At 56.7% G+C, this 25,256-nt stretch overlaps 8 protein-coding genes across 8 annotated transcripts; 4 read left to right on the plus strand and 4 right to left on the minus strand.

Annotated features, from left to right (window-relative positions):
* Window positions 1-55: 55 nt before the first annotated feature.
* Window positions 56-2,776, minus strand: FA10DRAFT_264126 (hypothetical protein). Its single transcript, XM_025520526.1, has 8 exons — window positions 2,615-2,776; window positions 2,342-2,532; window positions 1,968-2,279; window positions 1,708-1,914; window positions 1,501-1,648; window positions 905-1,432; window positions 719-848; window positions 56-647 (listed from the first exon to the last, which is right to left on the minus strand). The coding sequence occupies exons 2-8, from the start codon at window positions 2,488-2,490 to the stop codon at window positions 127-129; spliced, it is 1,995 nt and encodes a 664-aa protein (XP_025380680.1). The 5' UTR covers window positions 2,491-2,532; window positions 2,615-2,776; the 3' UTR covers window positions 56-126.
* Window positions 2,777-3,989: 1,213 nt separating this feature from the next.
* Window positions 3,990-6,239, plus strand: FA10DRAFT_264127 (WD40 repeat-like protein). Its single transcript, XM_025520527.1, has 5 exons — window positions 3,990-4,041; window positions 4,106-4,355; window positions 4,427-5,468; window positions 5,533-5,843; window positions 5,905-6,239. Exons 1-5 carry the CDS (start codon window positions 4,022-4,024, stop codon window positions 6,085-6,087), a joined length of 1,806 nt encoding a protein of 601 aa, XP_025380681.1. The 5' UTR covers window positions 3,990-4,021; the 3' UTR covers window positions 6,088-6,239.
* Window positions 6,150-9,293, minus strand: FA10DRAFT_264128 (hypothetical protein). Its single transcript, XM_025520528.1, has one exon. The coding sequence runs from the start codon at window positions 8,942-8,944 to the stop codon at window positions 6,260-6,262; it is 2,685 nt and encodes an 894-aa protein (XP_025380682.1). The 5' UTR covers window positions 8,945-9,293; the 3' UTR covers window positions 6,150-6,259.
* A 111-nt stretch (window positions 9,294-9,404) lies between these two features.
* Window positions 9,405-10,596, plus strand: FA10DRAFT_264129 (ribosomal protein L5). Its single transcript, XM_025520529.1, has 2 exons — window positions 9,405-10,392; window positions 10,458-10,596. The coding sequence occupies exons 1-2, from the start codon at window positions 9,454-9,456 to the stop codon at window positions 10,557-10,559; spliced, it is 1,041 nt and encodes a 346-aa protein (XP_025380683.1). The 5' UTR covers window positions 9,405-9,453; the 3' UTR covers window positions 10,560-10,596.
* An 11-nt stretch (window positions 10,597-10,607) lies between these two features.
* FA10DRAFT_264130 (amidase signature enzyme) lies at window positions 10,608-12,261 on the minus strand. Its single transcript, XM_025520530.1, has 2 exons — window positions 11,236-12,261; window positions 10,608-11,161 (listed from the first exon to the last, which is right to left on the minus strand). Exons 1-2 carry the CDS (start codon window positions 12,209-12,211, stop codon window positions 10,629-10,631), a joined length of 1,509 nt encoding a protein of 502 aa, XP_025380684.1. The 5' UTR covers window positions 12,212-12,261; the 3' UTR covers window positions 10,608-10,628.
* A 640-nt stretch (window positions 12,262-12,901) lies between these two features.
* Window positions 12,902-13,594, plus strand: FA10DRAFT_226711 (protein-tyrosine phosphatase; the record flags this gene model as incomplete). The annotated part of the gene is made up of 2 exons (XM_025518696.1): window positions 12,902-13,154; window positions 13,245-13,594. The coding sequence occupies 2 exons, from the start codon at window positions 12,902-12,904 to the stop codon at window positions 13,592-13,594; spliced, it is 603 nt and encodes a 200-aa protein (XP_025380685.1).
* A 483-nt stretch (window positions 13,595-14,077) lies between these two features.
* On the minus strand, window positions 14,078-18,953 carry FA10DRAFT_283131 (CNH-domain-containing protein; the record flags this gene model as incomplete). Its single annotated transcript, XM_025523821.1, has 4 exons — window positions 14,078-14,146; window positions 14,210-15,847; window positions 15,908-18,003; window positions 18,071-18,953. The coding sequence occupies 4 exons, from the start codon at window positions 18,951-18,953 to the stop codon at window positions 14,078-14,080; spliced, it is 4,686 nt and encodes a 1,561-aa protein (XP_025380686.1).
* Window positions 18,954-21,965: 3,012 nt separating this feature from the next.
* Window positions 21,966-25,103, plus strand: FA10DRAFT_24289 (Opi1-domain-containing protein). The gene is made up of 4 exons (XM_025519295.1): window positions 21,966-22,564; window positions 22,637-23,013; window positions 23,089-23,217; window positions 23,286-25,103. The coding sequence occupies exons 1-4, from the start codon at window positions 22,246-22,248 to the stop codon at window positions 24,996-24,998; spliced, it is 2,538 nt and encodes an 845-aa protein (XP_025380687.1). The 5' UTR covers window positions 21,966-22,245; the 3' UTR covers window positions 24,999-25,103.
* The last annotated feature ends 153 nt before the right edge of the window (window positions 25,104-25,256 follow it).

Below are 25,256 nucleotides of genomic sequence, written 5' to 3' on the forward strand. Positions count from 1 at the left end.
ATGGTGACAACACGTAGTGAACCAGATTGCATTCCTTGACTAATTTTGCGAGCCCCAGAGAGATAGTGACAACGATAACACAGAGAAATGCGAAGAAAGTCTTTTTGTGGCTATTATCATAGCCGATTACCATTCGAAAGGCTCCTCAGACAGGTGAAGGTTGAACCGCCGGGACGCCTGCCTTACGTCGTCGCAGAACGAGTTTGCACCGCATGAGACCACCGCGGTCGTCCTCGAAAAGTTGTCTTCAGCCTTTTGGTCTCCTACGAATTCGGCCACGATGTCTTCAAGGACGGGGCGTTTGTTCGGAAGGTGGATCCAGGTGACGCGTAGAGAACCCTTGCTGGACTCCTCGAGAGCATCGAAACGCTTCCGAAGGGTCAACTCCTGAGCGCTGTCATCAGCTCCGCTGCTTCCCAGCGACTTCTTCTCATCCTCTTCGGGCGAATCGGAAGAGATCTCCTTTTGTCTGTTGGAAGAGGACGTGAGAATTGGTGCGATTGCCGCTGCAGTCTGAATGTCTTCCTTGGTTTGAGGAGACGAAGAGCGGGTAACAAAGATGGACATGGTTGTCTTGGGTGCGCCTGAAGATGGAGTAGCCTCTTTGACGGCCTCCTCAAGTAGCTCGATTGCAGCAGCAGCCATGGCTAGAGCGACGCACGGGAACTCAAGTCAGTCGGGAGGCCATGACGATGAATGTGCGAGACACTCGACTTACAAGGGTCACGCATGGTCCAGATGAGATGTGATTCCTTGTCTCCCTTGACGATGGCGTCGGTAAAAACGGATAGGCAGTGAGTGATGCCGATACCGCTCGAGAAAAGCAAGGTGCGATCGAATCGTGAAAGCTGTGAAGAAAGACAATTAGTGTTTGAACAAGGCATCAACCGTGCGATATGCTCACATCTTCATGACCACCGTAAGGTCCTTCGACAAAGACACTGAGCTGCTTTCCAGCCGAGTTGTACAGCTTCTTGGTCAGACCACGGTTCGCCTTAGCAAGGACCACGAGAGTGCTGCCCTGGTCAGCCTTGAAGCTGCTCTTGGCAACGGTGAAAGGGTGGGCTGAGAAGAGCTGGAGCCGAGGGATCCAGAGATAAACGTGAGAGCCCGTCTTGACCTGGCTGGCAAGCGGTCCCGGCAGCTGGATGGTGACCTTCACGACCTCTGCGCCGCCGCCGCCGCCAGTTGCCTCTCCAGGAAGGGGAGCAGCGACGGCTTCCACAACGGCACTGCTCGATTTGGCCGACGCGCTGAAGCTGAGTAGCACAAGCTTGGTAATGCGCACGACGCGGTCAAAGGCCCAAAAGGCAAAGGCTGCCTCGAGATACTGGAGAAATTCCCGCCAGGTGTCCACTTTGAGCACGGCGACGTGATACCAGAGGCAAACCAAACCCAGAACAGCGAATACGACGTGTGTGCAAACGAAAATCTGCGGGAGAACGAAGAGCGAGCTTTTTAGAGAGATGAAGAAGGCGCACAAAAGGAGCTCGTTCTCACCTCGTAGGCTGTTCTTCGGAAGTAACGGAGAGAAAAGAAGCAGAGAAAGGCGAAGAAGAAAGTCGCGGCGACTCCCCATGCCCAGTACGGCTCCCAGCTCTCATCGTAAGATTCTTTGCCTGAGTGCAGCGCAGAGGCTGTGTAGGAACTGTGCTCATCCGAAGGTCAGCGATTACCCTTTTCCAAGATTAGCACCATTGTACGTACATGCCGTGCACGAGGGTTTGTGTCATGACGAAGCGGGCGAACCACCGGTGGTAAAGCATGGCAGTGTTGTACGATGCACCGGTGAGAAGGCAGACGGGATTGTTGCGCCCGCTCATGAGAATCAAGGGGATCATCTGCACCGTCGCAATTACACCAGCTCGGTCGGCGACATAACGTACCATCTGACCGTACAGATCGGCAGGCCAGCTGTTGATGTTGTCAGATAATTCCGTCTGCACGTCCAGCTCTTCTGAACTTACTAGAGATTCTTCTCAGCAGGCGAAGGCCTGTAGAAACCGACAAGGGGAATGAAGTTGGCCAGAAAGAGACCCAGGAGCAGCAGCGTCTGGCCACGGAGCGGTGCCTGCCAAGGAAAAAATCTCGACCAAGCAAATGTTTCTGCATGTCGCTGTCCAAATAGAGGAGCAGAGATGATATGCTTGTGAACGGCATTGATGACCTTGTCGGACTGCGAGATGTTGGCGCGTCCGCGAGCTGGCGAGATAAGGAGAATCATACGACGGAGCGTCGCAATGATAACGCAAGCAACAAAAGCACCAAGTAGAGCATACCTTCATTGATAGCACACCGTCAGTCACCATGCATCTCCATGCCGCCAAGGAGTAAGACGCACCCTGCAACACAAGGAACGAAGAAGCTGTTGTGGTAGAAAGCATTCACAGTGTCGACATAGTCCTGCCATCCATCCATTCCAGGCTCGACATCGTAGTAAGTTTTACCAGTCTCGATCCAGTCGGCGTCTAACGACCAGGGGCGAAGCATGGCGATGAGGGCGAGGTGTTTGAAGACTTTGAAAAAGGAATGCTGGCACAAGTAGTGAAGAGAAGAGGAGTTGTGGGGATCAAAAGGTGTTGCCAAGAGAGATCGGTCCTCTTAAATCGCTCACTTTTTGTTCGTTCCTACTTTGTTCGTTAAGGAAAATGAGTGGGCTCCTTCGTTCCTAGGTGTGCATACATACTACACCTCTGAGATACGCGGTCCAGGCCTAGTCGCAGGAGCGGCATCAGGAACGTCGGGAAGTAGTGGCGCATCAACACAGTCTCACGGCTACATAGGTTGATACGGACGTGTGCATTAGACTGCTGACGTTGAAGTACTTGACAGGACAGTGATTTCCTTCCCTTCCCGTTTGCGAAGCCAATCGAAACAGAGGCGTTCACCCTTGATTTTTTCCCCGGGAAAACCAGGGGGCAAGCCAACGCCATCAGATAAAGATTCGGGCTTTTTTAGCTCGGCGGGATGTCAGAGCCCTGGCCTGCACAAAAATCTGATCTTCCTGTAGCGGAGTACAGTAGATACTGCAAACTAAAAAGCTCGAGGACAGAGGGCCGAGAGCCCGTCGGGAGCAAATTTTCGTACAGGCATCTGTGAAGATGAGCCGCCGCTTATGAGCGGCCTTATTAGAAACAGACCAATCATCAAAAGGACCAACTACCTTTTTTTTCGATTTTCACAGGTGGTGGCTCATGGTTCGACCGCTTCACAGTCTCAGGATTGCGGATGGACCACTTGCTTTCCTGCGGGCTTGGCAGGAACTTCGGAGAGCTACCAGAGGTGCGCAGTGATAGACCGCAGGCAGGCTTTTTGATTGCAAGCCACCCGACCCCTCCTGGTCTTGCACGACAGGTTCATTTTATGCATCTCGCTGTCCCCTTGAACGTCAGTGAGACCCACTTTTCCATCAAAACAATGAGCACATCTCCAGTGTCGGAGGGACATTGTACGACTCTGAGCGGGCGTTTACGGCGGCTGACTTCTTTCCTCCTAATTGGTCGCTTTCATCGGGTCAGAAAGCCACACTTCGTTGCACTCACACGATCTGGTAGTTGACCTGCCATTATCAACCGTGAAAAAAATAGGGGGAGCTATCATTCGGCATGCCCACCTAGTTTCGGGAATGAGGCAGTGCTTCCAGTACAAGCTTGCCGTTCTCTTACGTGCTCACAAGCGTACTGGTAGGTTGCTTAAGTGCTTCTGCTGGATCCTTGAACACAACCTTACACTGTTTACGGTGCTCTAGAGCACGACGTAATCTTTCTTCTTGCTTGCAACTATATTGGAGAGTGATCATTCCTAATGTTCTTCAAGAGCAGAACATGGAAGACACCATTTTGTTCTTATCGGCGGGTCGAGATGCTAGTGCAAGTTGTGACTGATTCCCAGTTGGCGACCTCGAGGTCCGTGCCATGAGACGCGTCCTAGTCCGACGCGGTGCGTGCGCAGCGATGTGTTAGATTAGGTCAACCTAGCGCGATTTTTGCGCTACCTCAGGCTCCTCCCATCATCGACCAGCATGGATGACGACGACGAGTAGTGAGTCGCTTTTGATAGCCAAGGGGGGCACATGGTGCCACAGCTAACACTTTCCGCTCGACAGCGAGCAAGAGCGCCTCGCCAACATCCAGCGTAACCGCGACCTTCTTAAAGAGCTCGATCTCGATAATGGTCTTTCTTCCTCTTCCAAGAAGCGCGGACCGCCTTCTTCCTCCAATGCGCAGAGCAAGAAGAAGACCTCAAGGGGCAATGCAAAGACCGCGCCTACCCCTCAGAGGGTTCAGCCTCGGCGTGTAAGCAACAGATTGCTGGGCGTGGAGGCGGACAGCGAGAAGGAGCGGCAGAGATACGAAGTGAGCTGAGTCCCCCTTTTCGTCATTGCCGCCTCGCTGCAAAAGACTAAAGACTTCTCTCCTGCAAAAAGAAGGAGGCAGAGGCGATCAGAGACGCAGCTGAAGCGGCCAGGCGAGCACGTCATGAAGAGCATGATCTGGCCTTTCTGACTGGTAGCGGAGAAGGCCTGGAAGAGCTTAGAGGGACCTTCGAGGCTGTTGCTAGAGCAAAAGCAGAAGCAGAAGAGGAGGATACGAAGGACGACAGGGAGCTAAAGAAGTTGTTGGATAGCATGGTGTTGAGATCGGCCGACAAGGTGACAAACAAACGAGTTTATTCGATGGTATTCCACCCAAACCGAGAAAAAGACCTCATTTTCGTAGGCGACAAAGAGGGAAGCGTGGGCGTTTGGGATCCAAATGCACAGGTCGAGCAAGGGGAGGGGGAAGAAGAAGGCGTCAAAACGGGGCAGTCTTGGAACTTGCAGATCCACGGCCGATCGCCCATCACCTGTCTTCGCTTCGACCCGATCTCTGCCACGACGCTCTACTCAGCCTCATACGACGCTACAATTCGTGCTCAAGATCTCCATACGGGCATTTCCAAGGAATTCTGGGCTGGCGATGAGAGCGTTCTTCTCTCCATCTTTGACATCTTAGCGCCCGAAAGCCATCCCTCTGCTTTTGTCGATACCCCAAGCCCCATGCTGGACGAGCGGAGTCTGTGGGTCGCCGACCACAGAGGCGGCCTTACGCACATTGACATGCGTGAACCAAGCCGCAGCAGTAACCGTCGCGGTTCGTCTTCTGCTCAAGGCCCTCCCACCCGGCGCTGGCAGGTGTGCGAGAAGAAGATTGGAGGAATGTCTGTCAACCAAGCTGCGTCTTCATGCATCGCAGTCGCTTCCCTTGATCAGTGTATCCGTCTCTTCGACGTCCGAAATCTGCAAACGATCGTGCCTACCACCGATGAAGCCCCTCACAACTACAGGGGCGTCGATGGCGATGAGCTCGACGCGGCACACGAAAAAGCGCAGATCTCAATGAGTCAGGCGAGGCTCGCGTGCACCAGCGTCGACTTTGACCCGTCCGGGTCCAAGCTTATTGGCGTAAGCTACGATGACGTTGTCAAGGGTGAGTTCCAATTGAGCGACCGCATGTCTGCATGGTTCTCGTTCTGACCTGTATCTGCGTCAAGTTTGGGATATGGACCCTCGCTGGCTCACGTCCGCGTACGATACCAAGCCAAAAAAGAACGGTGTCGTCAAGAAGAAAGAAGCTGCTCCGTCCAAGCGTGGCAGCCTCCCTCACTACTTCTCGAAAGCCAAAAAGGAAGAGGAGTCATCTCCAGCTGAGCTTGTTGAGGAACAGACGCCTATGAGACCGAGACCAGACGATGTTCTGGCAAAACCAATGGTCGCGATTCCCCACAACAACCAGACTGGCAAATGGTTGACGCTCTTCCGCGCCAGATTCAATCGCGATCCAACGCTGGAGCCTCACTTCTCTGTGAGTTCATCATGTTTGTGGCCAGTGGCTATCTCTGTGCTGATAATGCACCCCCAAACAGATTGGGTCGATGAAGCGCCATGCCGAAATTTGGTCTGCGAAGGACGGCAAACTGCTCAGATCATTCTACGACGAGGACAACATGACGGCTGTCCCTGCTGTCACGGCCACACATCCTCGGAGTGGCGGTCGCCTTGCCACGGGAAATGCCAGTGGGCGATGCACCTTTTGGGCCCCGCCTTGACCGCATCTGCACTTCTTCATTGGTAATCAACAAGCTTACAGACATGCTCTGATTCTGTTAAGGTAGTAATTGTCCTTTGTTCTTTGCATTTGTCATGGTGTTGGATATGTTGTGCGAAAGAAACGCTCTATCATGAGAATATAAGAAGAAAACAGTACATAGTAGGGACCGCCTACAACATCATGGGCTGTTTGCCCGCCTCGACCAGGGTCCTGTATTCTCTCCTGGCCTTTGCGATGCGCTTGACGACATCGTCGCGCGCCAGAAGCCTTTCGACCCACCGCATGAGTCCGTCATCGTCCTGCAAGAGGAACTCCGCTGTAAGCGCTTCGAGGATCGTTTCGAAGCTGGCCGGGCCCTCAGCCGAGTGCGTTGTCGTCGTGCCGTGCTCTTCCCACGCCGATTTGCCGCCCGATGCCACCTTTTCTCGACCCATGATCCTATTTCTCAGCGCCCAGAGCAAGCCGAGCGCGACGCCCACCAGCACGTCCTTGCCTATACAAACAAAGGCATCCCAGATCCTCAATTGAGTCTCAAAGGAGACCACATTGGCGTAGAGGGTAATGTACCACTTCGTTGCGTATGCGCTCGTGCTGATCATTTGATCGTCGAGGACTTCGAGCACGGGACCGAGGCCGAGCAGAGGGCACAAAGCTCGCTGGACGTAGAAATTCTCACCGAGGCCAGGGAAGCCTGGCGAAAATGTCTCGTGCAAGCCGTACTTTGTGCCGCCCTCTGCCGTGGAAATTGCAAGTGAAGAGGAGGCAGAGCTTGCGTTGCTCGGTGGCGTGTAGTCATGCAGATGGACCAGGGTCGCGTAAGCTCGCTCGGGCGGGAGATAAACGAGGAGTGTAGCCGCAATGGGTCCCATGCCCTGACAGTAGCCACATTGAGGACACAACAGGCTGAAGGCGTGGAGGACGTGGAAGAGGGACCTCTGGCCCTGGCCGTAGCGAGTATGGAACAGATAATGACCACTGATGGTTCGTGGAACATCCAGGTCGATCTGGACATCGTGTGTCGAGGGTTGCATCGTGAGCTGGAAATACTCTGCTACGGATTGGAAGAGCGTGGAAGCATGAGCATCGGATGATCTTGTTCCGGCGTTAGATAAGGACGAGGCCGGGTCGGAAGAGGCGTCCGGATTATGCTTTCGACCTTTCTTACTGACACTGTTCGACAGCATTTTCTCATCGTTGGTTAACATGGCCCACCAGGCAGCCGCCCTCCATCGGTCTGGTACACCTTTGTAGACTCGGCTCTTGAGCTTCTTTCTCCTTGCTTCCGTCTTGGTCGCCTTGTCGCTCAGCTGATAGCTGAATGAGTTCTGCTTCTGGCTCGGCGCTCCCTTGCTGTCTCCATCGCTACTGCTGGAGGAGATCTTTGCACCCTCGACCTGGAGCATATGCGCCCATTTCGCCACCCGGAGACTCTCCTTTGGTCGAGCTGCGTATGCATTGGATGATCGCTGCGAGCTAATCTGTCGGAGAATCTTTGTCTCGTAGTCTTCGGCTGATCCAGTAGAGTCTGAACGGAGGCCGTCGGAAGCCCTCCGTGCTTCCTCCAGAGTATTGTCGGCCATTATGGAAGGACTGGGCGTGACAACGAAGCTGGCGCTTGCTCCAATGCCTCCTCCTCCTCCTGCACCTATTAGTGCGCCTCGCCTCGTCGTGATGCCACTGCTTGTCGAGATCGTACTCGAGCCTGGATTGACGTTCCCGATCCGTAATCTCTTTTTTGGAAAGCTGGAAAAGGCACGTTCGGTCAGGATCGTTATCCGGCCCTTGCCCACGAGATCGCCTTCGTCCTTGGCAAAAAACCCATAGCGATCAATCTTGCGAAGCATCTCTGTCCTTGCCTTCTCGTTTTCTTCAAATGCCTGCTGATGTCTCACTTCATCTTCCGGATTCAAGTTGCTTCGCAGCGTGCCCTCGAGCGCCTCCTCGCCGCTGTATGCGCTCTCTTCACTGTGCGTGGCAATGGTGCTCGTTGAAGGCACACGCGCAATCGACGGTCTGGACGGGCTAGTAGGGTGACCAGTCGATGTGGGTGAGTCCAGCACTTCCACATGTGAATATGAGGGCGATGCTCGGCCAGATGATTGCGCATTGCTGCTGACAGTGGGGAGCGGCTGGGTATGTGGGCTGGGCGAGAGCTTGCCGTCGGGTCCGACGACGGCCCTCATCGCTGAGCCTGTCGGAAATGGGCTGTGGCCCGAACGAGAGCCAAGCTCATTGTCCTTTCGCTTCACAGCGCCTGCTGACGAAGAAGGTCTCTTCTTTTTCGGCTGCTGCCACACCGCCTTGTTCCCCCGTTCCCTCGTCCATTCTCGGCCTTCAACCAGGCCATCGCCAGTGACACCGTGCCGGTCGAACCAGTCATACGTCTTGCGCACATAGGCGCCATCTGCGTCTTCGGGTCCTGTCCAATTCTCCGAGGGGTTGGGATTCTGGGTGAGGAGCGCCTTTGTTGAAGGGGGAGGGGGGAGGGGCGATGAGGCCGAGGAGGCGAGGGCGAGCTGCCGCAGTGAAGGCTGTGAGGAGGATGATTTGTCCTCCAGCGGCTTCGGTGTTTGGAGGTATGGCTTTCCAAGCGTGTTGTTCTGTGCAGCCAAAGACGGGGAGCTGTGCGAGGTGGCCACTTGCATGCCCCGAGGAAAGGGAAGGCTCGGCAAGGGCTTGGCCAAGAGTGGTGACGGAGGAGCAGAGCCCTCTGCAGGCGTTTGCTCGCCGTCTTCTGAGTTCGGAGCAGTCCTGATCTCTCTCAGTGAAGAGCGCGGCGGCCGCTCCAGTCTCGTCCCATTCAAGCTAGGGCTGTTGCTGGCACTGCCAGTCGGTGAGGCCGGACCGGAGACCATGGTGAGGGAAGGGACGATAAGTGTTGTGGGTAATGGCTAGGACTTGGTTGTCCAGACATTTGGTGTTGTGGTGGAACGCTGGCTGGCAGAGCTGCTGTACATGAGCCAGCCCGCGGTGTTCAGACGTAGGGGCAAGTGTTGTTTTTGTGCCGTCAACAAACGCGCATCGGAGGCCCCGTCTCGGCCCCCTTTTCGGGCGCGTATACGCTCCTGATCCTTGTGACTTGGGCAGTCTGAGAGCAGGATGAGGGGAGCGGTCGGTTCTCTCCCCCTTCTCTCGCTCCTAGAAACGAATGGCAGTAGGAAGCTGCTGCTGCTGCTGCAAGAAGCTGAGAAGCGGCCCCTGCGTGGTCCCTATTTTGAAACAAGCGTTGGAAACAGGCAAGGAACGCCCTGCAGGTTGCAGGCACGTGTCGCAATTTCCGATTTTTCTTGACCCAACGTCGCTCTCACCCAAGATCTTCGCAAGGTTGTAGTCTCCAGGAAGAAGAGTTTGACAGGCAACGAAGATGGCGCTCCGTTCATCGCTTCAGGGCATTGCCCGATGTGCCGCTACTTCGCTTGCGCCTGAGGCCCGTGTGGGCGCTCGTTTCGCTTCCTCGAGCACCAGCGCCAGCAGCACAAGCAATGATGAAGGAGACGAGGCCACGACCAGCACCTCGTCGAACCGGCATTCCCTTCCTCACCACTCCATCGAAATTGGTCCGACACAGCTGTCTCGCTATCAGGAGCACTATCACAACAGCTTGGCCCGAGACTTGCTCTACATGAGCTACGACCCACTGAGAGCGGACCTCGGCGATTCGCACTCGACCGCACAAGAGAATGAACTGCCGGAAAGGGGCTGGGATCCGACGTCGCCCTATACAAAGAATCGACCGGCACGACCGCTCCGCGGCAATCGTCTCCACCAGCCCCAGAACGATGGACGGGGGCAAAAAGACGTGGTCAAGCTCGAAAGGATCGTCATTACAGCCTTCGCCAAGGAGGCCATCGCCAATAAAAACGTCCTCATCCCGCTCCTGGCCCAGTTCCGAAGCATCACAGGCTTGCCCATCGTGGGCTCCTTTGGCGATCCCAGCCTCGCCCTGCCCGAGGTCGATGCGACGCCAGAGTCTGCCGCAGCGGCCAAAAAGGGCTATGTCAAGGTGCTGCGGGCAAAGTCGGGCGCGTCCTCCTTCAAGCTTCGTCCAGGCATGCCAGTCGGCGTCCAGGCCGTGCTGCCCGCGACCAAGGCCTACGACTTTCTCGAAATCTTTGTCACATTTGTCCTGCCCCGGCTCAGAACCTTTGGTGGCTTTCCGCTCCCACCACCCAGCCAGCCTCCGATGAGCCCCGCTGCGCTCAGTGGTGTCGTTCACCTTGGCATGGGCCCCGAGGCCGTCGCGCTGTTCCCGCAGACCGAGGTCAACTGGGACTCCTACCCCGGCAGAAGCGTTGGGTTCCAGGTGAGTCTCCTTCTTCTTCTCTTACAGACGCACTCTGATTGACTGAGACGCGCGCGCACGAACAGGTCGACTGTATCACCAATCAGCGAGGCAAGCGGGCGACGGAGCGAGCGCGCCAGCTTCTCTCTGGCCTTGGCATCCCCTTCCTCCGCAGGGGTGACCTCTAGTAGAGGACAAAGAGAGAGAGAGAGAGAGAGAGAGAGAAATGTAATAATGTTACAATATTGACATCTGGATCATTGAGTGAGACTCCTGGCTACATGGAAGAGGAGCTTCTCGCAGCCCCACTGAGCGGTCAATGCGACGCCAACGGGCAGTCCATTGTCCTGGGCCTTTCCTGCGGGGATCGACAGGCTGGGCAGGCCAGCTAGGCTCGAAGGCACGGTGAGGACATCCTGGACATAAGCCATTTGAGCCTGTCGCTGCTGCTGCTGTCCGTCTATTTCTTTCTGCTGTTCATCGACCCGAGGTGCCGTGTCGACGGTTGCGGGATGGACGAGGATGTCCACGCCGTCTTCCCTTGTCGAAGAGCTCTGCTTTCTCAACACGTTTCTGACTCGCAAGACACCGTCAAAATCGTCTCTGACGAGTTGTCGCACTCGCTGTGCCTGCAAGAAGTAATTATCAAAGGCATCGGCCGTGAGCGCATAGGTGCCTAAGAGGATCCTTCGCTTGACTTCTGGCCCGAAGCCCGAGGAGCGGTTCCGGGAGATGTGGGAGTGAAAGTCTAATGGCGCTTCGCTGCCCGTGTCGTCATTGGAGCGGTGTCCTATTGGTCGTCACGAAGTCAGCATAAGAGGGGGCACCGGTAATGTCAGCAGGCGTCTTCAAGCGGAAATTCACCATAACGAATGCCATCGTATCTGGCCAGGTTGCTGCTTGCTTCGGCACTGGCAATGACGTAGTAGGCACTCAAGGCCACCTCCGTCCGCGGTAGGTTCACGGGAACCAGCGTGGCGCCAGCACGCTGCATCGAACGCAGCGTCTCTCGCAACGGGCCCAGCGTCCGATGTGCGAGCTCCTTGGGAAAATACTCGTGCGGTATCCCCACTCGCAGCCCCTCTAGTGGTCTGGCGTCGTCGCCACTCGTCAGCGCTACGGTCTCGTTCATGGCAATGACGGCTTCCTGGCGGACATCGTCGTCGATGGCCGTCGGATCCTGTTCGTCAAAAGCATTGATGACCGAGAAGGCCAAGTCTATGTCATCGACAGACCTGGCCAGAAGCCCGACCGTGTCGAGGCTGTCTGCATAGCTCACGAGCCCCCACCGGCTGATGAGGCCATACGACGGTTTGAGGCCGTACACGCCGCAGTACGCAGCCGGTAGGCGCACCGAGCCTCCCGTGTCGGATCCCAGCGCGATACGAGCAGATCCCTCGGCCACGCTGGCTGCTGCGCCCCCAGAGCTGCCACCAGCCACCGACTGCGTGTCGTTGGGATTCAAGACGGCGCCAAAGGCCGAGTGGACGTTGGCCGATCCCATGCCGAATTCGTCGCAGTTGGTCTTGCCGACAATGTCGGCCCCTTGGCTGCGAAGCAGTCCAATGGCTGTTGCCTCAAATGGCGAGACGTAGTCCTCGAGCATCTTGCTGGCGCAGGAGGTCGGCAGCCCATCGGCTGTGCACAGATTGGCCTTGATCGACGTGGGCCAGCCAGCGAGGAGACCGTCGTCCTTTGTTTGGCTCCTTGGCTTGGCGGCCTCGTTGGGAATGTGAATGTAGGCATTATTGGCGTTGACTTTGGAATTGGCGATGGGGAGCGTCGACTGGCAGCGCCAGCATGCCTGTCTCGACCGCCTCAAGGCCGCTCTGGCGCTCATTGCTTGGTGCCACCCCTCTGAATGCAGGGCGAAGATGTACTGTACTTGCGTGCAAACGAGAGAGAACAGAAAAAGAAGCTTTTTTCCTTCGCACGGCGCGCGCGTCCATCGTCTCCACCTCAACCAAACTCAATCAATTCCAGCGGCCGGTCGGACCTCCTCCTTTCCCTTTTCCTAGTCAGTATTGTTTTTGCGCTTCTCACAGAGGTGTCGGACAAAATGCCGGTCCCGGCCTCGTCGCAGCTCCCGCCCTTTCTCTCTAGCACCCTCCTGCGGCCCGGAGGGGCAGGCCTCGACGACCTGCCGACCCCGCTCGCACCCAAACACGATGCCTCGGCCGGCGTCGAGCTCCATCTCGCACCACCCCAGCCAGATGCCGCCTCGTCTTCCTCGCGCCCGCGGGCGTCGTCGTCGCCCTCGTCGAACCATTCCACGCCGCGGGTGGCCGTGCTGCCGCTGCCATCCGAGGGCGAGCAGACGATAAAGACGGCCGCGCTTAACAAGACGACGCTCTCGTCGACAACACCGGTGCCCCTTCTCCTCGTTCCCCCGCTCAACTTTGACATGATCTGCGGCGGGCGTACGACAAGAGGCCCCTCGTCCTCTTCGTCCGCCGCATCGTCGGCTGCGAAACCCGCCTCTTTGGAAATGCCACCCTCCAGTGCGACATACCTACCACCACCGAGCACGATGCCATCATCGTCATCGTCGTCGTCGTCGTCGTCGTCGCCATCTTCGTCGACAACGCTGACGTCGAGCGCGCTGTACAGGTCCGGACACCCAAACGAACGGAACGAGCCGTTTCTGTCCACCCTGGGCCTCCGCACCATCATTTATCTCGCCACGGACCAGGTCCGCCCGAATTTGTCCCAATTCGCCAGCTCGTCGGGGATACGACTGGTGCACGTTGAACTCAACGTCAACAAAGAGCCCTTTGCCGAGAGTGGGTGTGGTTGTGGCCTCTCTCTTCTGCGCTTCTTTACCTCTTTACATATGCTGATGAAACGGCCGGTGGTGTTTCTCTCTGCCACAGTGGATACCGAATCGGTGCTGAGTGCCCTCGACGTGATTCTCGACAAGCGAAACTTGCCCTGCCTGGTGCACTGCAACAAGGGCAAGTACCGCGTAGGCGTCGTCACGGCCATCATCCGCAGGCTCCAAGGATGGAGCCTGACGAGCATCTACGATGAGTATGCCAGATTTGCAGGCGGCGATCGGGTGGCAGATGAAGAGGTGAGCTTGGCGATGGAGTACTTCAGACAGGGAAGACATAGAGAAAGAAAAAGAGAGACTCATTGTGAAGGGACGGCTTGCCTTGACAAAGTTCATCGACATGTTCCCGCTCCATCGTGTCAAACGACCCGACCCGGCTCATGCCCCTGACTGGCTCTAAGACACCAAGAGACGCTCCGTGACAATCCGCTCCGAGACCGCAGAGCTGTTTCTACAGGTCAATGTATTTCTAGCCCTGCCTGCAATGCCATCTTGTATCTTAATCACCCTTGCCCTTCCTCCTATTCCACCTCGCTCCATTCCTCGTCACGATGCACTCATGCTCACAGTCATCTTTACGATATGATTCTTCAAAGGAACAAGAAAGAAAGAAGAACAAAAACGGAGAGAGAGACATCGAGAAATACAGATACGTTGTATGTGATATGGCCAGGACGATGGTGTGACACAGCTTTGAGAGAAAAGAGGGAAAAGCGAGCGAGAGAGAGAGAGAGAGAGAGAGAGAGAGAGAGAGAGAGAGAGAGAGAGAGAGAGAGAGAGAGATAAAGAAAAGGAAAGAGAGAGAAGGAGCACGGCGAGCGAAAGAATTGGAGACCCAAAAGGAGTGACGACAGGGAGAGGTAGAGAGAGAGCCTACGTCGGCGCCGGTGATGAGGCCGAGGAGCCTGCGGGGCGTATACAAAAGACCGAGGTGTCTCCGATCTGTGTCGTGTGCATGTGTCAGCCTGATTGTAGGAGAGATGATAAAGGAGCAGAAGGACTCACAAAGACAATCTGGTTTCGGCTGGCGGCGACAGATTCCCAGACGGGGTTTCGCTGCGGCGGCGGCGGTCGCGGCGCCTGGGCCTGGGTGAATGCGTAGGGCATCCCCGGTCGCCCCGGGTACATCATCTGCTGTTGTTGCTGCTGCTGCGGTGGTGGGACACCGTACGGAGACATGGTCCCCAATGGGCGGGGTGTGGCGAAGGGACTGCCGTGGGGACCCACCGGCCCGCCCATCATATTGAAGCTCTGCTGTCGTGAAAGGGCGCCCGGTGGTCCGTAAGGCGAGCCACTTGGATACCCGGGTGGCATGCCTGGTCGAGCACCATAGGGGGTCATGGAGTGCAAGTTCGAGTGCGAGGAATGAGCGGATGCGGACGAGGAGATAGACGAGCCAGATGAGCTGCCCGATGTCGCTGGAGGCACGTCCGCAAAGAGGCATCGAAGGTTGTAGCCCGTGATGACCTGGTGCAGCGCCCCCGTCTGGACGTGACGCACTTCGACGAACGACGGTTCGAACGCCAAAACGTAGGGGTAGTGAAGTGCAAACGAGGTTGGGTTTCCCTCCCAATGAATGATCCAGTTGCCCTTTGCACGCCAGCCGTTCTTGTTGACATAAAAGGCAAATTCGTCATAGCACAATAGGAATTCGCCGTCGATGCGATAGATGGCAATCGGCTTGACCGTCTCTTTTCGCTGCACAAAGTCCAGGTTGGAATCAGCAGGATCGAGGAGGCCTTGCGTATCGAGCGTCTCCAGGTCGACAATCTCGAAACCTTTGGTGCAGCCGACACAGAGCTTGCTCTTGAGGAAGTGGATGGAGCTGGACTCGGTGGGAATGTAGAACTCCTTGAAGACGCGCAGGGTCTCTTGACCACCCTGGAGCAGCTTCCGAAAGGTTGGCTGCTTCTTTCCACGCACGTTTTGCTCAATAGGCTCCAGTGTCTTGATTGTGCTCGACAGCGACGAAGACTTGACGACACACACGAGTGTGCGTCCTAGACACTGGCCAGCGCGGAAGAAGGAAGTGTGCGATGAGATCCTCCGTCCACGCTTCAAGCTGCCCATGGGATCTGAAGGATCGAGCGCGTCGAGGGTAAAGGTGTGGACGGACCGCTCGGCGAGGATGATGAGGATCTGATACTCTTCCAAGACGTCGATCTGGGTCACACCTGGAAGGGGCAACACCTTCGTGGGCGGTCGAGCCTTTTCTCGCAGGTCCGAGAGATAGACGCCATCGTCAGCTCCGTAGATGATCCGTCTACCAAAGTCGAATGGCACGCTGCACGTCACCCGGCTAGGCCCCTGGAAGAAGCCCTCCGAGAGCGTCATGGTGTCGAAAATGTTCGAGCGTTGGCGGAGAATCTCTTGGCGGCTCTCAATGTGCTCGAACCACTTCTTTCGCGAAACGAACGTGCTCGACCACAGTGTCTGAGAGTAGCCCTTTCGTCCAAGATAAGTAAACGTCAAGGCATAGCCCGTCTTTGGATCCTGCTTTGGCGCCGATCCGGTGGGGACCCCACCGCTCAACCGACTACCCGTCGAGGTCTTTGACATGACAGACTTTGGCCGAGTTGCGTTGCCCTTGCCCGTCGGCACATCGTCATACACCGTGACGATTAACAATTCGAGCGGAATTGGCTACAAGAAAAATTGTGAGCAGACAAAAATCGTCTCTCCCATGAAAGAACCATGGCTCACCTTTCGGAAGACCTTGTAGAGGTCATTCTTGTGCACCGTCTTTGCCTTGACCATGAGCACGGCATGATCAAACAAGAACACCTGCAGCTCAGCGCTTTCGCTTTGTGTACCGCCTCGCTTCTTGAGCGGACCCTTGAAGACAAGCTCTCGCTGCTCGTCTCGCAGTCGCAGGTCCACAGCCTCACCCTGCTTGAAGACGAGCTGCTGGTCAAGCTGCGCCAGGTTGAACCGATTCTCGCTCTTGCCCGACTCCGTGTTGACCTTGGAAAGGAATTCCTTGACAATCTTAATGACCTTGGGAAGCGCCTGCTTGTCTGGATTGTCGTCGGGCGTCGCCTTGACCACAGCCTCGAGCAAGAGCGGGTATCGAGCCAACCTCGTCGTGGGCTTTGTCAGGTAGCCGTTGAGTTCCAGCTTACGGCTCTCGGGCATCCGTTCTGTCTCTTCGACAAACTTGGAAAAGGCCGGATTCGACGACTTTTCCTTTTCGAATTCGTATTTGCCGTAGAGCTGGTGAGCGCCGTATTTGACAAACGGCTGAAAGTGGGGCACCATCTCCAAGAGAATGTCGCCGATCCGGTCAACGACGGCCTGCTGCTTCTGTCGCTTGCTCAAGAGCTCAGCAAGTTTCGAGTTGACAGCGTGGATCTCCAAGACGTTCCAGAAGACCTGGGTAACAAAATCGTCTCTTTTCGCTTCGGGCACCACGTCCCTCGATCGCAACGGCTTGATCCACGAGTCACGGAGATACTCTAGGTCCCTGACAAAGTCTCTCTCGGTGTAAATGACCTCATTGATGAGCTCCTGCCGTTTTCTCTCAGAATCCGACAGGCTCTTGAGCACCTCTTCCGACACCGAGTCGGCCCACAAAGCGCCCTGCTCCTTGACGTCGCCCAGCGACTCCTTGCTGATGCTCCTTTTGAGACCCGGCTGCGGCTTCATGTTGAGGCGTGCTTGCTGCTCCAACCGCCTGGGGCAAGCAATGCTGTAGCACAGCCTGTCCCGCGTGCACGTCGGACTATAGCAGTCAGTCAAGAGGGTAAAGACACCCGTGGGCAGCGCGTCTTCGACGTCCTCATCGATCGCTTGCCTTCCCTGACCACCTGGGATAGAGGTGGCAGGCGTCGAGACCTCGGGCGCCGGAGATGAGGGGTCCTGCTGTTGAACGCTCGATGTCGAATTGTCCCTCGTCGGGCCCTTAGACGATGGAATGCTCAGACGACCCGGTGTGGCTGACGCCTTGTAGAGCTGATCGCTTGCGTCCTCGTACTGGTCGTCACCCTCGGACCCAAAGGGGCTCGTCAGCCGTACACGGAACTGGTACAGCTCATTTGGTGAGTCTCGAAGCCTGTGGTCGTAGGTCACATCGTGGAAGAACTTTTGAGCGTCGAGGGCTCGACCAAGAAGCAAGGCCAAGTTGCGGTCCGTTGTCTTGATGATGTATGCGATGCGATCGACTGCCTCGCGGCCGTCAAAGGCATCCGTGTAGGACAGGCCATCTTTTTGTCGCTCAGACAGGGTGACGCGCTGCTTAAAGGCCTCGGCAACACGAGACAGGAGGGCGGGATAGACGAGCGGACCGCGACGACCGGATGTCTGATTCTGCTGCATTGCGCTGCCCGTGCTGCCGTGGGGCGAGTTGGCCGGGTTGCGAATCTGCTGTTGACCAACGGAAAGCGACCGAATGTTGTCACCGCCCTGCCTTGCCGAGGCCGATTCGACACTCTTGCGCCACTCTGTGTTTTGATCAGCGTACCCTGGAGCGTAGACGCCCTGTGCGGCTTGCGTGGCGCTCGACGTTGTCCGCATGCGAGCTTGCCGGCCCCATGTCAAATTGGCGTCGCTAGAATTGTATGGCGTTAGAGCCGAGATGCCTTGCTGCTGCTGCTGTTGAGGATGAGGCTGAAAGTAGCTCCCTTGCCCACCCTGGTTATAGACCATCCGGGAGCTGTTGCCAACTGCTCCGGGAAGCGTATATATCGAGTTGGCAATGCTCTGTCGGTCAGACTCAAAAGAACCTCGCCTTCTGCCATTGCCATCGTACAACGACGAAGCACCAGACTTGGAGGCGGTCTGCCGCTGGTACTCTTGGTAGTCTGTAATGTCAAACAGTTGGTTGTGAGCATTCACAAACGCCCTCGTCTCGCTAGCTGCATTACTCACCGTTGAGCTGGTATGGGTCCACCCCGCCATTTTCACCAATCACTTCGGTCGTCTCTGACTCATGGACGGGCTGTGATAGAATGGCCGACTGTTTTGGCGTGGGACTGAGCGGTGTCTCGCTGTCGTCAACGCTGTCCTGCGCTTTGGACGCGGCAGACGACTTGGAGTGCCTAGCATTGCCGTTGGACCCGTTGGTGAACCAGTGATCATCGGCGCTGCCCGAGCCAGCGCCTAGCTCGATGCTAGGGAGTCGCGGAGGTTCGTGCTGCGGAGAACTCAGCATTCCCTGCTCGTCGGAGGAGGCAGCGGGTGCAGCCGCAGCAGCGGATGACTGTCGATAGCCCGGGGGCACATCGGAGTAGCTGCCTCCGCCACCACCGCCTCGGGAAAGGGGCCGTCTTTGAGGTGCATAGCCATTGTTCGAGCCGCTCGGTTGCTGATAGATGTTATTGTGACTGCCATACGGGTCTACCGCGCTAGAACCGCCGCTGGCGAGCCCTCCTCCGATGCCGACCGACTGAGGATAGTGAGCCGACATGCGAGGGTCCTGGGAGCTGATCGATGGTGTGACGCTGGCCCTCCGATCAATGGCATCGTTCGGGCCATACCCATACGCTGGTCCTGCAGCCATCATGGGAGGTCCCTGCTGCGGATATGGCTGTGCGCCATAGACCCGCGGGGGATATGGGCCAGCGGGTGCTCCATTCCATCTTGGTGCTGGCTGAGCGCCGTAGGCCTGCTGGTGAACCCATTGTTGGACATGGGGCGGCATCGACGGCTGCGCAGAGGGGACCGGACCTTTTGGCTTGGCAGTCGGCCGACCAAAGATGTTCTCGTACGCCGTCGTCCTTTTGTCGGGCCCGTCTGCATTTCCGGCCGGCATGGTGAAGGAAAGGCAAAATGCGACAAATGTTTCTTGTTCCGATAGCTGCAACGCAAAGTCGGGCAGCCGCCTTGGGGAAGTGGGATCACCACGTCAGGAGGGGATTATGAATGCCAGGTCAAAGCAAGGCAGTCCCACCGACAATGCCGAAGCTCAGACCAGCAAGGCTTCCGACAAGTCTCGTTCTGATCGAGGATCCGTGGGGAGTAGTAGAGAAGAGAGAGAGAGAGGCGATTGATGGAGCGAGCTTTAGAGGCAAGTCGCGGCTTCTCGCTCCACCATCGGCAAAATCGGTTCTCTGGTGGGCTTCAAGGGCGAACAAGCGCCGGATCAGCGAGCCTGCTTAGGCGGGTCGTACGCTGAAGCTAGGCGTGCACAAAGGCGCGACGAGGGAGGGTTGAGAAACCGCGGTCCCCTTTCTTGGAGCTGGGTGGGGCTGGCTCTGCGTCAAGTCGTCGATAATTCGTTACAGTCCTCGTCAGACGTCGTTCGCCGCCTTTCCTCGTCCCTGCCTGCGAGCCTTGGTGCCGGTCTACAACAGCGGTAGCGTTAGCTGCGAGACGGATGAGGAAAATGGCTATGTGGCTTCACCTCTTGCCCCTGCCTGCGAGCGTGGGCAGGGCAAGAACGGCACACAAGCCACGTGCCGGCTCACAGCACATGCACACACACACGCAAACACACACGCGCGCGCGCGCGCGCTCGCGCTCGGTTCGGTTTCGCTTTTCGCTTTGCAATTTGGCTTTAGGATTGCCCCCTTTGCGTGCCGAAGCACAAGCGCAGCATCGCCTCATGGTTGCACGCGGAGTGCGGGGGTCGCTGGGCTTCTGGAGTCTAGCCCACCATTCATCCGCCTAGTCCGGGCTACCTTCTTTATCGTTCTGGAAGCGCTTGAGAACATATCTGATGATACATCTCGATGATGGTCAAGATGTCAGAAGCATGCCGGAGGTCGGGGCAGTCTATGCAGCAAATGAGCTCGGGGTGGGGCGCAGCGCGCCGTAGGCAACAAGACTAAGTTGTACTAAAAGCACATCCACGTTCGACGTCCCTAGACAGCAGCTCACAGTCGTGAATGTCCAGCTTTATCACCTTCCATGGTCCGTGACCCGTACTGTCGGCACTTTCACGCTGTTATCCACCAAAGTGTTCTGTTGAAACCCTTGCTCTGGCGGCTTCTTTCGATAATCTTCATTGTTTGGTGCAGATTCCCGGCTAGGCCATGATCCACTGCCACTGCCTAGGGTGGGAATGTAGAGGGCAAGATTCTCCACCGGACAGTAAAGAGGATGAAGTCGCGAATGCACAGCCCTAAGATCTTGCGGAGCAGGAAGGCAAGGGCAGCGACGTAAGGTCTTCACGAAAGATCTTTTAGAACAGATTGTTGCGAATTGTCCGAGAGATGAGAGAGGACGGGTCGCTGGTGAGATTGCAACACGCTGAGGGGATTTGGATCTTTTGAGAAGAGCGTTGCGCCCGCGCTCATCTGCTCTTCTCTCTGACATGCCTTAATTACGGGCTCTTGCATCTGGACCACAAAAAGACACAGAGCTTCGTCGAAGCCTATGTCTCACATCCTGCTAATAAAGCCCCAGCTGACATCTGTCGACTCGCTCGATCGTGAAGCAACCTGGCGTCTATTGGCGTAAGACAAGTCTGCCAGCGTCCACAGGGCCCATTGCATATAGTGTCACGAGGATGACGGGATCGAAGAGGGAGAGCGCATGGCAACCAAAGCGAGACATTATTGTTTGATGCTCCTTCCCCGCTAGCGCGATGGTCGCGGCGGCCATTTATTGTTTATCCTAGCATTGCTACGGCCGGTGGCAAGGGCTAGGCCAGGCTGGGGAAGCAGAGCAGAAGGAGGAAAAAAAAAGTTAAGGTGTACATCTTCCCACCCATTCGCTTCGCTTTGCAGCAGGTACCGTTTGAGGACCACGCTAGATGACGCATCCAATCAATTGTTATTGTGTGGGGTTTTGTCACTTTTCTACACTAGGGTCAATAACGTCGCGCTTGGTTGCACTGCCTGGTCACACCACCTCTTCACACCGCTCCTGAATAGGGATGCCGAGTGTTCCGGACTTACGTACGCTCCGCTCCGACTTGACCACTTTCCATGCCTTTTCCTCGATCCCGGCAATTGCAACAAAATCGGGAGGGGGTCAAAAGAAGAAAAATTCAAACTGGCCTGTGTGAAATCTGATGTTTCTACTTGCGGAGATTGCACTGAGATTGCTGCCTGCTTTCACACATCGCCCAACTTGCCTGCTCTCAGCGCCTGGAATTTTGAGAAGGTTGGCCGCGTTGACCCTCTCTGCCAGGAGGTGGATTGCTCGATCCGTCGCCTGCTTCCTGGCTATGCACGCAATTGGATCTCCTTCAATAAAGATGATGACGACCGAGGAGAGCGAGTGCCTTGGCCTTATAGGAGCGAGCTTAGAGTGCGAGAAATAGAGAAAATCCCTTGGGACTCGGAGGTTTTATTTATTTTTTATTTTTTACCCTTCCTCCTTTCTTTCAAATCCATTGTTGAATTAATAGTAGTCCATGCTAATACGCGGTCCACTTTCAATCCTGCACTTGCCTTTTGGTTGGTCTTGCAGAAAGCACAGCGCGCGCTCCACGGCAATTCGCTCCCTGCGCCGAGGCTACTTCCCTCGCTTTACAACCTCGCTCGCGTCGACGACCGATTCCATCTGGATTCTGTCTGCGCTGCTGCCTCCTGCTGATTGCCACCACTAATCCACCTCTTCCTCCGCCTCTCCTTTGTCGTTTCTGCACGACGGCGCCCTCATCGCCTTCGTCTCCAGCATCGACAGACGGGAACGAGGACCGCTCTATACGAGCTTTTTCACACATTTCAAACTCAACGATTGGGTTGTGCGCGCGGCGTCGCACCCTGCCTTGTGGCTTTCGCACCTTGACCGACCGGCCGCCGCCGCCACTTCTTCTTCTTTTTCTTCTTCTTTGCGGTGGGGCACCCTGCTCTGCTTCCGACGTCACCGTCGCACCGAGCCAGAGTCGACTTGTCTCCAGCCCCTGCTCGCGCGCACCGCCGCCAGGACCACACCTTTAAGGGTTTAGAGCGCCGTGCGCCAAAAGCAATCACGGACGTGGCTCTCCGCGAAGACGCAGACACCCGATTGAAAATAAACGTTTGAGCTTCATTTCTCTTTCACGGACTGCACCGCCCTGCGGCGACGGACGGTCAAGAACTGCCGCCACCATCACCACCACCACCACCGAGCGCGCACTATCCTGACGTCAAAAGCGGCTCAGCGCGGAACGAATGACAATGTCGCAACCATCCGCCGAGACGAGGTGGAGCCGCATCCGCGAATCTTCGGCATCGATTCCCTCTGAGCCTTCGACGCCCGCGCCGCAGACTTCCCAGGACGAGATTTTGTCGGGCACAGAAGAGAGCCACAAGAGCGGCCGAAGCAGCAGGCGCAACAGCGAGAGCGTTGGCGAGGACAACGCTTCCCTCAACATCGACGCTGATGACGAAGACGTCAAGATTGCCATTATGGCTCTGGGAGCCATGAAGAATCTCGATGGCAAAAGCAGAAGCGGGAGCGAGGAGGATCGAGAGGTCCGAAGAAAGGATGGTAGGTCCTTCTTGCGCGTCTTTCGCCGACATGCATGCTGACCCTGTGTTTTTTTTCCCCAACTGTGTCTAGCATCACCGAAAAGGACTGCCTCGGTGCAATCTGCGTCGTCGATGAACTCGACGGCCATCTCCTCGCCCACCTCGACGCCTGGGACAGAGCTGACATACACAACCATGGTCTCCGGTGGCTCTCCCGCCAAGTCGCTCGGAGTCCTTACCGCTCCTTCGACCTCTGGCTCGACGTCGTCCACGCCCGCCACCCTCGCTGATCTTCCAGCCGATTTTGAGTTCCCAGCCATCGTCCGCGATGAGCACGGCAACCAGATGCGCGTCGACCGGGAGGATATGCAAGACGTCGACTTTCTGAATCGCGTCAGCCACCTACCCATCGTTCGAGGCACCCTCCGAGCGTACGAGATGGGGAAACAGAGGAGCAAAGTTGTCAAGGTGAGCGCTTCTTTTGACCTTGCGTCCTCCTTTCTCATATTGTCTGGTGTGCTGATGGCTGAACAACCATTACAGTACGGTGGCGACTTTGTCGAATCGTCTGTCCGGGCCATAGGAAGGCCTGTCGTCAGCCGTCTGGGTGCCAAGCTTGGAGAGAAGGGTGTTGAGCAGCTCGATGATTTTGCGTGTCGCCAGCTGGATAGGGTGAGTAGCGAAGCGCCTGATTTTCCCAAGCTCGAGAGACGAAGCTGAACCGATCTCTCCTTCAACAGATCTACCCTGCCAGCGATGCTCGACCTTTGTCGAGGGAGGAGAAACAGTCAATCGTGGCCGAGCTGAGAGAAAAGGAGGAGACCGAGTGGAAGGACATGTCAGAGGAGGAGCGAGCGAAACGGAGGACAGCGTACTATGCCTTGCGAATGGAGGAGAGGGAACGAGAGATGGGCGTCAACGAGCTCCGGCAGCGGAGAAATGCATCGTCGACCTCCGAAGTCGCCACGACCTCTTCGTCTTCTGCGATTGCTTCTGCAGTCAAGCCCCACTCGGCGACGAGGAGGACCGCGAGCGATTTCGGGAGAAGCCAGCCGATGGCGCCATCTTCATCAAGCAACTCGACCTCATTCTCGCAGGCGGCAAATGCGCTGGTCAGAACCAACAGCGAGGCGACGACAAGTAGCGGCAGGACAGGCTGGGGCTCCATGCTCGTTGAGGCTGGTGTCACTGCCGGTGGCCTGAGCGCGGCGATGAGCGAGGAGAGCATGAAGAGCCTCAAATACTGCCTCCAGTGGCTCCAGTACGCCACCGCCCACATCGAGCACCAGATCACTGTGCTTCGAGACCTGATTGTCAAGCTCAATCACGGTGAACTCGATCTGACTTCGCCCGCGGCTCAGAATCTGGCAGCCATCAAGGGCGATGTTGTCCACACGATTCGCGGTGTCGTCGACGTCGTTGGAAAGTATGCCGGTGGCGCGCTGCCGGAGCCGGCGCGGGCGAGCGTCAAAGCTTTCATTCTCAGCCTCCCTGCACGGTGGGCCACCGTGAACCGAGCGCCTGCTGTCGAGAGCGGCCGTCGGGGGAGCTTCGGAGGAAGCCCGGCCAGTCCAAGCTTCTCTTCTGCTCATCTCGGCGGAGCATCCTCCTCATCTTCATCGACGGAGCGAGGCCGGGGCTTGCAGCCATCGCCTGCGCGACAACAGCAGATGAATGTTGCTGCCACCGCCCAGGCCGCCAACCGGGTTCTGACGCTCGCTGTCGAGTCGCTCGACATCCTGAGGAGCGTCACCGTCGTCTTTGGAGAGAGCCTGGACAGGGCCGACCTTTGGGTCGAGCGCTTGCGCGTGGTTGGTCTGCAGCGCAAGCGAGCCCATGAGCAAGCCGCAGCTGAAGAAGCTGCTGCTCGCATCGACGACGGGATGGGAGGCGCTCTGGCAAGCGGTCTGCACTGGGAATCTGCCCGTGGTTTGGGTTCTTCGGGACGAGGAGGCTCGCCGAGCGCCGACTCGGACGTGTCCATGGCCACAACAGCCTCTGCGAAGCGAAGAAGGGTCAAGGCCATGCCGAGCTCCTCGTCTAGGGGAAGTCACTCGCCCGGTGCCCACCATGGCGGGGCCTCGCTCCACATGTCCGCGCAAGCCCCGAGCGACGAGGAGGACGAAGGCTCACACACCGAGACAGAGCGGCAGAGAGGATCTGCCATGGCCGGACGGTCAGGCTTGACGTCGCTCTCGCCCAGCAGCGGCGGCTCTAGTAGCGCTGTTGCGTCGCCATCGATGCATCTTCACCATCATAGCGGCAACAATGGTGGCTTTGCTTCGAGGAGAAAGGCCGGTCGAGGCATTTCGGGGCGGGGACATCACCCCGCCCGCACACCGAGTGCCTCCAACACGCCCGTGATGCAGGAGCTGAGCCTTTCCGATACCCCCTTGCCCACACCATCGGGCAAGCACCGAGGCACCATGGATGTCGACCGTTCGAAATCTTGATGACGTCGACGTCTGCTTGCTCACCTATTTTTTTCTTTCTTCTGCCTCATTACACTTCCCATACATCGCCACCTTCCCTTGCTTCCGTCCCTTCATACACTCATTGGTTGAGCACACGCATCCGTTCTCTTTCTCGCTCGTCCGATGTTCAGCACATTGTCAATTATTGCTTCACTTTCAATGGAACCGTCCTTGACCATCTCTGCCTCTCAGATCTTTCCGTCAGAAACATAACCTTCCCTATACGCCTGCCATCTT

Source organism: Acaromyces ingoldii (assembly GCF_003144295.1).
Source record: "Acaromyces ingoldii strain MCA 4198 unplaced genomic scaffold FA10scaffold_1, whole genome shotgun sequence".
In the NCBI taxonomy this organism is placed as follows: Eukaryota; Fungi; Basidiomycota; class Exobasidiomycetes; order Exobasidiales; family Cryptobasidiaceae; genus Acaromyces; species Acaromyces ingoldii.

Excerpts from the sequence above, each read along its gene's own strand:
- FA10DRAFT_264128 (XM_025520528.1), bottom strand. The coding sequence starts at position 8,944 with ATGGTCTCCGGTCCGGCCTCACCGACTGGCAGTGCCAGCAACAGCCCT.
- FA10DRAFT_24289 (XM_025519295.1), top strand. The coding sequence starts at position 22,246 with ATGACAATGTCGCAACCATCCGCCGAGACGAGGTGGAGCCGCATCCGC. Across the intron at positions 23,014-23,088 it reads AGAGGAGCAAAGTTGTCAAG|TACGGTGGCGACTTTGTCGA; the intron begins GTGAGCGCTTCT and ends CAACCATTACAG. Across the intron at positions 23,218-23,285 it reads CGTGTCGCCAGCTGGATAGG|ATCTACCCTGCCAGCGATGC; the intron begins GTGAGTAGCGAA and ends CTCCTTCAACAG.
- FA10DRAFT_264130 (XM_025520530.1), bottom strand. The coding sequence starts at position 12,211 with ATGAGCGCCAGAGCGGCCTTGAGGCGGTCGAGACAGGCATGCTGGCGC. Across the intron at positions 11,162-11,235 it reads ATACGATGGCATTCGTTATG|GACACCGCTCCAATGACGAC; the intron begins GTGAATTTCCGC and ends GACGACCAATAG.
- FA10DRAFT_264127 (XM_025520527.1), top strand. The coding sequence starts at position 4,022 with ATGGATGACGACGACGAGTA. Across the intron at positions 4,042-4,105 it reads ATGGATGACGACGACGAGTA|CGAGCAAGAGCGCCTCGCCA; the intron begins GTGAGTCGCTTT and ends TCCGCTCGACAG. Across the intron at positions 5,844-5,904 it reads CGCTGGAGCCTCACTTCTCT|ATTGGGTCGATGAAGCGCCA; the intron begins GTGAGTTCATCA and ends ACCCCCAAACAG.
- FA10DRAFT_264129 (XM_025520529.1), top strand. The coding sequence starts at position 9,454 with ATGGCGCTCCGTTCATCGCTTCAGGGCATTGCCCGATGTGCCGCTACT. Across the intron at positions 10,393-10,457 it reads GCAGAAGCGTTGGGTTCCAG|GTCGACTGTATCACCAATCA; the intron begins GTGAGTCTCCTT and ends GCGCACGAACAG.
- FA10DRAFT_264126 (XM_025520526.1), bottom strand. The coding sequence starts at position 2,490 with ATGCTTCGCCCCTGGTCGTTAGACGCCGACTGGATCGAGACTGGTAAA. Across the intron at positions 1,649-1,707 it reads CAAACCCTCGTGCACGGCAT|TTCCTACACAGCCTCTGCGC; the intron begins GTACGTACAATG and ends GGATGAGCACAG. Across the intron at positions 849-904 it reads CTTACGGTGGTCATGAAGAT|CTTTCACGATTCGATCGCAC; the intron begins GTGAGCATATCG and ends CTTTCTTCACAG.